The 11,331-nt window shown below is 41.7% G+C and overlaps 1 protein-coding gene across 1 annotated transcript in view; it reads right to left on the bottom strand.

The window, feature by feature from the left end:
• Positions 1-755: 755 nt before the first annotated feature.
• The window catches only part of CUNH16orf78 (chromosome unknown C16orf78 homolog), a 34,751-nt gene continuing 24,175 nt past the window's right edge, over positions 756-11,331 (bottom strand). The window contains exons 4-5 of the mRNA XM_007947858.1: positions 3,453-3,705; positions 756-903 (exon numbers count right to left, since the gene is read on the bottom strand). Coding sequence (XP_007946049.1) covers positions 756-903; positions 3,453-3,705 — 401 coding nt within the window. The remainder of the gene's footprint in view (positions 904-3,452; positions 3,706-11,331) is intronic.

Genomic DNA, 11,331 nt, shown 5'->3' with positions numbered 1-11,331 from the left:
GTTCAAACTGCCAACCTTCAGGTTCAATGTTGAGTGCCAATAATTTGTGCCACCCAGGGATGTGTTCTTGCTCTGACTCTGAGCAAGTTCCTTGCTCTCTTGGCTTCTTTTCTTCAAGTGAATAATGAGGTCCTGACTTTAATGATATTGATGCACCTACCAGTTCTGAAAGGTCCCAGCTCCCCTTGGGGAGCCCTGTGGTTGTCAGCATCCAAAGATGCCCTTCTGTTTTGATATGTTGATACATTCTCCCTCTCCCACTCCCTGATATCACCTCCCCCACTCCCTGAGATCACCTCCCCACCATAGGCACAAGTGGACTAACTCTACACAAGCAAAGTTCTGCACAAGGATGTTCAAGACCTGTGGTGGGTGTGTCCTCTCCAGCTTCTTAACCCTTTGTCCTTCCTGAAGGTCCACAGGATCTTAGTTTCCCTCTGGAGACTATCAGCCTCAATATCCCACTCCTTCCCAGACTTCCTTTCTAGGAAGCTTATCCATTAGTGTCTTCTTTTGGCGTGGGTGAGGAGAAAAACAAGTTTCTCTAAAGTTAGTTCTGACTTGGGTGGCAATGACAAACCAATGACCATCAGCCTCATGATCCATGCAGTCTAGGCTTGTTTTCTGATTGCCACTATCTTTAAAGGGATGCACTAAGTTTAAAGAGCCAAATGTAGTGTGCCAGAGAACGGTGTCTGGTGGCCCAAGGGTCCATCGGCAGATGGAGCCTGAAGGTGGTAGTGGAAGGGGGCTATTTAGAGGGCTGTGGTGAGGGTATGGGCGAACACCATGTTAGCATCTATGTCTCCTTCAACCATATGGGGGTGGATGTCCACGTTCATCCCTGCATCTTTGCACAGCTTGAGCAAGGTCTTGATATTGTTCTTGGACAGCCTCAGGTATCTGTGCAAGAGAAGGCCAAAGAGGTCAGCTTAAGGGGAAGTCACCACAGCCTCTAACTTGATTGAAAAGAGCTTAGATACTAGCAGCAGTAAGTATGGGGACTCTGGAAGGCATTAGTCTTCCAGACATTTCTGAAGCTAACAAAGACTCTATAATATAAACAGCAGATACACCTCAGAGTTGATGGGAGTGTGCACTGGTATAACTCTTGGAAATCAATTTGGCAACACATATGCCAAGCACCTCCCTTTTGCCCCCCACTCCCTAAAAAAAGATTCATTGTCTTCGACTCAGTATATGTAGTCAAGTTTATCCCAAGGAGAGAAGTTAATGGAAAGAAAAATCTGTATAGATGAGAGGTGTGCATTCTGAGGTTATCAACAACAGGAAAATGGGGAAATTTCATCAACAGAGGAATGAGAAAGTAAATAATGGAATATCTCACTTCAAGGACTCTTCTGCCATACTTAAAGTGACATTAAGGAAGATGAAGGTGCAACATGGTTGTGACATTATGCTAAGTGGGGAGAGAAAACAGGAATGTGAATTTTCACTTGTGTCTTATCAATGCATATGTGTGTACTCTGAATGATGCTAAAGGCTGGGAAACGACAGGAAAATGGAAACAATGGCTGAACAAAGTTGTAGGATTAGAGATAAATACTTTCTTTCAATAATCAAACAGTCAACAAGTAGGCATTGATTAAAAATATTAACTAAAGCCCCAGAATCCTGACTTATACTGGGGAATAGAATTGATCCCATTCCCATTGTACTGCATGATCCAGAGAGCATCTCTGCCACCATATCCAGAGAGCTCCTGTTCCACCATCAGCCCTGGCCCTGCTCCCAGCTTTAGTATGAGGGGGTAAAACCTCTACCCAGGCCATCTACTCTTTGACTACTTTGCTACAAATGGTCAGAGAGCTATCTGTAGAAAAACATGTTGATGTGCCCCCTTGTTTTCTACACATCAGGAATGGTCTCCTTTCTCCTTCAAGATCTGCTTAGAGCTTACCTGTTCTTACAGGCAACTCGGACCCCACTCACAAATTCTCATACTCTGACCACCTTCACTAAGAGTTCCTGCCACAACCCATCCCTTCTTTATGACTAAGATCCCATTCTGGTCAATGTCATTTATGTGGATGATTTTTTAAAGGTTTCATTGATGTCATTTTTCCAGGTACTCCATTTCCCATCCTCTCATTTCCTCATCATGGGCCCAGGTAGGCTGTCTTCTGACCACAGGGCCCAGGTATGATGTCAGAACTGCCCTGACAACCTGCAAACCATAGCCAAAATCAACTGGCCAGGGAATCAGCCAGCCAGCAAGGGTAAGAAACCACTTTGAGCTCGTGGCGTCTGCCTGTTCATCTTTCAGCCAGTCAGTTTAGTCATCCCACCCAATCCTCCCTCAGCCAGTCAGTGACTACAGCCAGACTTGATGATGGAGCCGTTAGGATGCTAGGCATTTGCGGACATCTGAAATTAGAGATGAGTTTACTGCCACCAATGCCAGAAGGCCAACTACATTTTTCTGTTTGCCCAGTTTCCCCTACCATTCAAGTTTCTGAGTTTCACCAGTTACTTCGTACCAGTAAAGGATAACACTGGGCTTGGGAGAGGGAAGCAGTTCCTGGGTGGTGCAAATATTTAACCATTCAGCTGCTAACTGAAAGGTTGGAAGTTCAAGTGCACCTAGAGTGCCTCAGAAAAAAGGTGTGGCAATCTGCTTCCAAAAAATCAGCCACTTAAAACCCTATGGAGTGCAGTTCTACTCTGACACATATGAGTTCATGGTAAGTTGGAATCAATTTGATGGCAACTGGTCTTTTTCTTCCCCCCAGGAAGAGGGAGGCTTGGATTTTTTGGGGAGAAAAGCAGGCTGTTTGGTGTGGCTGAGAATCAATGATTCTTGATAACTAAGACAGAGAGCAAGTGAGAAGACAGACCTTTTGGTGAGAACCATAAATACCAAATGGTTTCACACTTTGTTCACGGCTCCTTTGGGAGTCTGAAACTCTAAACATACAGCAGGTAGCCACTGGGGATGGTGGCTACTATCACCAGCAATTCAACATCATAGCAAACACACCCCTGAGGGGAATTCCCTGTTAAAACAAGGCCATAAACAACTCATTCTTTCTTTTTTGAATAGTGTCACTGGTTTGTATTGAGAAATAAACCAAAACAGCAAAGAGTTGGAACACACAACACCAAAATGGCAGCACATGCCCCCACCCCCCAAAAAATCCAGTGCCATCCAGTCAACTCCAACTGATAGTGACCCCCTTGGGATTTCTGAGGAGGTCAGTCTTTACGGAGCAGATTGCCCAGGCATGCCCATCCAGGAGGGGGTCTGCGAGTGGGGCGGCTGCTTGCTGTGAAGCCCCAGTGGCTCCAGGCCAGAGCAGTCCTCTGGGACTCAAGGATAGCTCTCAGCTGTGCCAAATCCACCCTGCCAGACCTCCAGGCTCCAGCCCCAAATTTTGAGCCAGAGGCAGCCCTGAAAGTTGTCTCCTCCCTGCCCACGTGGAGCCTCTCACCGGCAACTCAGCACCTCCTCCGGCTTCAACATTTTGACAGTCTCCATTTTGGGCTCGGTGCCCTTCTCCATGAGGGACTTCAGCTTGCGCTCGTAAGAGGTATCAGGCATCTTGGTTGGCCACTCTCTCATGAGCGTGCTCCTCCGTGGGGGAAAGAGACTATCCTGGAATACAGGATCTAAACTGCTTTGTTGACGGTGTGTGCCTCCCCGTGGAGAGCTCTCCATGGCCATTGCATCCTTCTTGTCTAAATCTGAAATGGAATGAATGCTAGAGGTGAGAGGGATGGGAGGCAGGAAGAGGATGGAGGCTGAATGATTCATGGGCTTCAAAACTGTACCTGGTCTGAGTGGGAGGCCTTTTCAAGGCTTCGTTAGGATCTGCTTTTTTAGCATTTTACTCAGTTTTTTCCTTCCTCCTTTCTCTGCCTTCCCAACTCCCTCCTATCCCCCTCTTTCCTGTCCTTTCTCCTTCCTTCTATCTTTCTTTACTCAATCTTTTCTCCACTTCTTCTCCAGAGGGACTTCATCTATAAGAAATTAGCCTAGGGGAGGTTTGGGAAGGTGTAAGAGAAGATGTACTGTGAGCTAAGTTTTAAGGGATAAATAGTTTGCTAGATGGAAAAGAGACTATTGCAGGCAGAAGAAACAGCAGATGCCAAGGCACAAATGTATGAAAGGAATGGAGAGTATCTGAAGAAGAATGTGATGTCAGGATTGGAGGAAGAGTCCTTAATACCAATGATTTCATTATACTTGAGCCACAGTCAGTGTCCATAGACATACCAGCCAAGAAACCAAATGACATGTTGCTTTGGGCAAATTGGGTACAAAGACTTCTTTAAAGTTTTTAAAAGCAAAGATGCCAGTGATGCCTCAGGTGTGCCTGACCCAAGCCATGGTCTTGTGCATGTGAACCTGGACAACGAAGAAAGAAGACAGATAAAGCACTGATGCATTGGAACTATGGCATTGGTGGAGAATATGGAATATACCATGGACTTCCAGAAGAATGAGCAAACCGGTCTTAGAAAAAATACAATGAGAATTCTTAGAAGTGAGGTTGGCAAGACTTTGGCTTGTTTATTTGAGACATGTCCTTGGGCAAGACCAGTACTGGAAAAGGACATCATGGTTGGTAAGGTAGAGGGGTCAGCAAAAATGAGAGAAACCTTCAACGAGATGGGTTGACACACTAGTGCTAACAATGGACAATGACGGCCCTGATCATGAAGATGGCACAGGCTCAGAGAGTGTTTCATTCTGTTAACACAAGGTCGCCATGAGTTGGCGCTGACTCCACAGCAACTGAGAACAGCAACAACTGAATGAAATACTGTTGGGGTTAGAACTTGGAGACCTTATTTTTTTCTCATCTGGTTAAATTTGCTCTTAAATATTTTACAGATTTTTTTTTTTTCTCATGGAATGGAATGGAGATATTTCCTGCCTATTTCCATTTCTAGTTTGTTCTGACTGTTGTTAGGGCTAGTTGAGTTTGTTCTGATTCATAGCGAGGTTATGTACAAAAGAACAAAAAATTAACTGGTCTTGTGTTTCTATACTAGTTATGGATTATATATAGAAAAAAAATCTGTTGTTTTAAAAAAATACGTAGTTGTCTAATACATTGCTAACCATACCACATTTCACTAATTTTTACTGGAATATCTTGAGTTTTGTAGATATGCAATTATATCATCAGGGTAAAAAGAAAGTATCTTCCTGCACCACTCAGGGACTCCCTATATCCTATATAACCCACTGTCACAGAGTCACTTCTGACTCATAGCAACCCTATTGGACAGAGTAGAACTTCCCCATGTAGTTTCCAAGGCTGTAAATTTTTATGGAAGCAGACTACCTCATCTTTCTCCTGTGGAGCACCTGTTGAGTTTGAACAACTGACCTTTTGGTTAGCAGCTGAATGCTTTAACTGCTACACCACCACAGCTTCTTTCTCTCTTTCTCTCACTGCCATCAAGTTTATTCGACTTATAGCAACCCTTCCTTGGGTTTTCGAGGCAGTATCTTTACAGAAGTAGATTGCCCAATCTTCCTTCCGAGGAGTGGCTGGTGGGTTTGAACCGCCAGCCTTCTGGTTAGTAGTCAAATGCCTTAGGCACTACACCACCAGAACTCCTTTATATAGTGTATATGTTGTTGTTGTTGTTATGTGCTGTTGAGTCGGACCCGACTCATAGTGACCCCTCCTTGGGTTTCCGAAGCAGTATCACTATGGAAGTAGATTGCCCCATCTTCCTTCTGAGGAGTGGCTGGTGGGTTTGAACTGCCAGCCTTCTGGTTAGCGGTCAAGTGCCTTAGGCACTACGCTACCAGAGCTCCCATATTGTATATAGGTATATGTAATATTCTATTACAATTCTGTTAATGTATTTCTTATTTTTGCTTATATATCCTTTCTCATAAAAATCTTGTACATTTTTTGTCTTTATTTTTAACAAGGCTCATGATAACTTCATTTTACTTGTCAATGGCTTTTGTAAAGAGCCAGCTTTGGATTTCTCCTTTTAACTGTTTTTGTCTTGTATTAATTTCAGTTGAAATATAATGTATTCCTTTTCTCTTATATTAATTCTTATTAAATTAAGAGATGTGCTAGTATTTTTCATTTGTTTATTTTTTGTTTGATAAAAACAAGAACAATTATTTAACATTTAATTTTTAGTGTAAATTGTCATCTGAAAACAGATTTTGCCTCAGTTTTGTAGGTGTTTGTATGAGACTGGCTAAGATTAGTTTTCGCTCTGACCTGAGGGTAATTTAGAAGTATGCTTCTTATTTTTCAGTTTTTAAGTTTGGAGGTATCTTCTTTTAGTTCATTTGTAATTTTTGGTTTACAGTAACATAATGTTGCCCTAAAACCTTGACTCTTTTGAAAGTTAATAGTAACATTCTTTGGCCATATAAAAATGCACGTTCTCTATTCAGATGATGGGAAGCTGTGGTTTGCTAACTGCATTCCTAGATTCTTCTCTGTACCTCCCTTATTATCTATTTGGTCTACTTTTTTTTTTCTGTTCTGAAAGAGGTATATTAAAATGTCCCACTAAAACTATACTTTCATCAGATTCTCCTTGCATTTCTAGATGTTATGCTTTATTATTTAGCTACTATATTTTTTAGTGCATATAAGTTTATGATTATCATTTGTTCTTTTCAAGACTTTAAAACAGCTTTCTATGCCATATGTGTTTCGTTTAGTCTTAATTCCACCTAGTCTGATATTAACATCATCATTGGAGTTTTGATTACATTTTCATTTGCTTGGTCTTTCAGTGTGTATCTAGATTTTGCCTTTAAAACCAATTATTTCCTAATTTGGTATCTCTGTATCTTTGAGGAGTCCCTGGGTGGTGCAAATGGTTAAGTGCGCAACTACTAATGAAAATGCTGGCTGTTCAAATGCACTCAAAGGAAGCAAGCCCTGGTGATCTGCTTTTGAAAGACTTGAAAACTCTATGAAGTCCAGTTGTATTCTCCACATATAGGGTCTCCGTGAGTCAGAATTGACTCAATGGCAAGTTTGTTTTTCTAGTTTGGGTATACTCTATTTTCGAGATAATGGGATACATGGCTGATAAATCCCAACATTTTTCTAAATCTTCTAATATCATTCATTTGCCCTGCAGTGACATATATGTGCTGGGGATAGGATTATAGGGTTGTAGACCTCTACTCTCAGTAGAATGTAGGTGTCATTCCACTTGCAGGGCGATGCCAGTCTGATTCTTTTTCCTTTGTAACTAAATTGTTCTTTCTCTATATCAACTTGCAAGATTTCATCAAAAGGTTCAAGAATTTTATCAGGACATGCCTAGTGGTAATGAGTCTAGACTCCATGGCAACTAAAGACAACACAATGAGACAAATGAGTTTAAACCTCTTACAATTATACAAATGGAGGGACAGTGGCATGGAAAGACAGTGTGACTTGCTCAAGGTCTCACAATGAGTTAGTGACTGAATTGGGACTCTTTATGCCCAGTATGGTCTCTAGCTTGGAAGCTGGTCCCTGGCAGGGTGATTATCAAGGGACCTTAGCATTCCCTGCCTGTGAGTGGTGGAAATTGCTGCTATGCTCTGAGAGAATCATGAGCTGAATGTCCTCTTTGAGACAAATTGGAAAGCTTTTGGAGAAATTATAATAACATTTCCTGAGACATCTTCCAATAGTCTTCTGGGTCAAAGTTTGCCTCATGTGGACAAGAATAATAGCAATATAAAAGGTAACAATAATTATATATAAATAGCTAATATTTGTTGAATGCTTATTTTGTGTGTCAGGTGGTGGTCAAGGGGCTTCTAGGGAGTGGGACACTATTAGTCTCACATATATTTAATGTATCATATACATTTTAACAAATGAGCAAGTTGAGCATCTGAGAGATTAAGTAACATGCCCAAGATCCCATGGCTAAGTAGTGGTGAATCCAGGATGTGAGCTCAGGTTGTCAGAGTCTTTCTATGGGAACCTGTCCTGGCCTCCCTTTTATACAAAATTGACCCTCACCCTTGGGCCTGTGGATTAACAGAGAAGTTATATCACTATTGGCCATGTTTGGGTCTCTGGGGGCTGGCTTTGCCCTCATAGAGATGGTGGGGGTTACTGCCCTCATCCCTCTGCATTAGGAATGCATCCTTGGTCTGACTTCTCCAGAATGCCCTGGAACAGGTGCCTAGGAAGGGAAAGCCCAATGAACTACCTTTCTCTAGCCTAGCTGCTTATACTTTGCCTAGAATTTCTTTAGAAATGTGTTCTGATTGCTTTCTCAGAAGCTTTTATTGGGCCATAACCAGAGTGATCTTTCTAAAATTCAAATCCAACATAGCAACTTCCTTCTTAAATTTTCAATGGTTTTCTATTCCATTCAGTGCCAAACTGAGAGACTTCTACTCTCAGCCAAGGTGGAGTAATAGGTATTGTATTTATACTTTCCCTTTAAAGAATTAAGAAAAAAAATAGGCATGTTATATGAAACAGCAGTTTTCATACATTGGACAAGAGGCAACATAGGATAGTGATCCTTATGAGATGGGAGACAAATGAGGTGGGTCCCATGATTGTCCTAGCTGGGAGACACTTATAGTTTGCATCACAGAGAGTGAGGGTACTCAGGCAAAGCTGCTCAGAAGTTTCTTTGAGTAGGGAAGAGAGAGTAGATAATTTGGGCATGGCAAGGGTGCTAAGGGACACCAGAAATCGAGCTGGTGGCGGGTTTGGAACAGCTAAGGGAGACCAGGAAGTGAGCAGAGTGCTTTGGAACAGCTAAGGGAAATGAACTTGTCTGTCAGTTCGTCATACTGTGGTGGCATGTGTGTCTCTGTGAGGCTGGACACTATGCCACCGGTGTTTCAAATGCCAGCAGGGTTACCTATGGTGGGCAGGTTTCAGCAGAGTTTCCAGACTTAACACAGACTCAGAAGAAGGAACAGGCTATCCACTTCTCAAAGAATTGGCCAGTGAAAACCTTATGAATACCAGTGAAACACTGTCTGATATATTGCTGGAAAACTTAATGAATAGCCCTGAAACATTGTCCAGTATAGTGCCAGAAAATGAGCCCCTCAGGTCAGAGGGCACTCAAGATATGACTGGGGTAGTTCTGCCCCCTCAGAGTAGAGCCAATCTTAATGATGTGGATAGAGTAAAGCTTTTGGGACTTTCATTTACTGATGTGGCCTGATTCAAAATGAGAAGAAACAGCTGCAAACATCCATGAATAATCCAAACATGGAATATATGAAGTATGAATTGAGGAAATTTGGAAGTTTTCAAAAATGTAAAGATTGATATCCTAGGAATTAATGAGATGAAATGGACTAGTTTTGGCCATTTTGAATCAGACAACCAAATATGATCTATTGTGCCAGGAATGACAAATTGAAAAGGAATGGCATGGCATTCATCATCACAAAGAATATTTCAAGATCCATCCTGAAATATAATGCTGTCAGTGATAGGATAATATCCATACACGTACAAGGAAGAACAGTTAATACCACTATTATTCAAATTTACTCACGAACCACCAGAAGGAACTGAAGTTTTTGCCAACTTGTGCAGTTTGAAATTGACCTAACATGCAATCATGATATGTTGATCATAACTGGTGATTGGAATATAAAAGTTGGAAACAAAGAAGTATCCCAGTAGTTGGAAAATATGGCCTTGGTGATAGAAATAATGCTGGATATCACATGATAGAATTTTTTAAGACCAACAACTTATTCCTTGCAAATACCTTTTTTCAACAACATAAATGGCAGGTATACACATGGACTTTGCTAGATGGAGTATAGGAATCCAACTGACTACGTCTGTGGCAAGAGACAATGGAGAAGTTCAATATCTTTAGCCAAGGCCAGAAGCTGATTGTGGAACAGAGACCGTCAATTGCTCATGTTGTTGTTGTTGTTAGGTGCTGTCAAGTTGTTTCCAACTCACAGCAACCCTATGCAGAGCAGAAAAAAACACCACCAAATCCCACGCCAGCTCCATGATCCTTGCTATACTTGAGTCCATTGTTGCAGCCACCATGTCCATCCATCTCATTGAAGGCCTTCCCCTCTTCTGTCGACCCTCCACCTTACCAAGCATGACATCCTTCTCCAGGGAATGGTCCTTTCTGAAAACATGACCAAAGTGGGTGAGACGAAGTCTGTCCATTCTCGCTTCCAAGTAGCATTTTGGCTGTACTTCCTCAAGGACAGATCTGCTCTTTTAGCAGTCCATGGTACTTTCAGCATTCTTTGCCAGCACCACAACTCAAAAGCATCAACTCTTCTTTGGTCTTCCTTATTCATTGTCCAGCTCTCACATGCATATGAAGAAATTGAAAATATGGCTTGTGTCAGGTGCACATTAGTCCTCAAGGAGACATCTTTGCTCCTCAGCACTTGAAAGAGTTCCTTTGCAGCTGACTTGCCCAGTGCTATATGTCATCTAATGTCCTGACTGCTGCTTCCATTGGCATTGATTGTAGAACCAAGCAATGTGAATTCTTTGACAACCTCAATCTTTTCTCCATTTATCGTGATGCTGCGTATTGGTCCAGTTGTGAGGATTTTTGCAACTTGTGATTTTAAACCATGCAGTGTCCCCTTGTTTTGTTCAAATGACAGCCTCCTGGGCGATGTACAGGTTCCTCATGAGTACAATCAATCAATCAATCGCTCATACGCAAGTTCAAGTTGAAGCTGAAGACAATTAAAAGAAGTCCATGAGAGCCAAAATATGACCTTGATAATATCCCTCCTGAATTTAGAGATCATCTAAAGAATAGATTTGATGCTTTGAACACCAATGACTGAAAACCAGAGGAATTGTGGGATGACTTCAAGAATATCATCCACAAAGAAAGCAAAAGGTCATATCAAGACAGGAAAGGAAGAAAAGACCAAAATGGATGTCAGAAGAGACTCTGAAATTTGCCCTTGAACAGAGAGTATCTAAAGCAAATGGAAGAAATGACCAGATAAAAGAGCTGAACAGAAGATTTCAATAAACAGATGCCTTGCTGGAGGCACTCACTCAGCTATGCCAAGAGATTTGAAAGACAGTTACTTGGCCAACTAACTGGAAGAGACCCATATTTTTACTCATTCCAAAGAAAAGTGATCCCATAGAATGTGGAAATTATCAAACAATATCATTAATATCGCATGCAAGTAAAATCTTATTGAAGATAATTCAAAAATGGTTGCAGCAATATATTGACAGAGAACTTTCAGAAATGCAAGCTGAATTCAGAAGAGGACATGGAATGAGGGATGTCATTGCTGATGTCAGATGGATCTTGGCTGAAAGCAAAGAATACCAGAAAGATGTTTACTTGAGTTTTATTGACTATGCAAAA

The sequence above is a fragment of the Orycteropus afer genome, unplaced genomic scaffold (genome assembly GCF_000298275.1).
Source record: "Orycteropus afer afer isolate SDZICR_OR568_19922 unplaced genomic scaffold, OryAfe1.0 scaffold00009, whole genome shotgun sequence".
Classification (NCBI taxonomy): domain Eukaryota; kingdom Metazoa; phylum Chordata; class Mammalia; order Tubulidentata; family Orycteropodidae; genus Orycteropus; species Orycteropus afer.
Note: the sequence above shows the minus strand (reverse complement) of the source record. Positions and strands in the feature narration are given on the sequence as shown.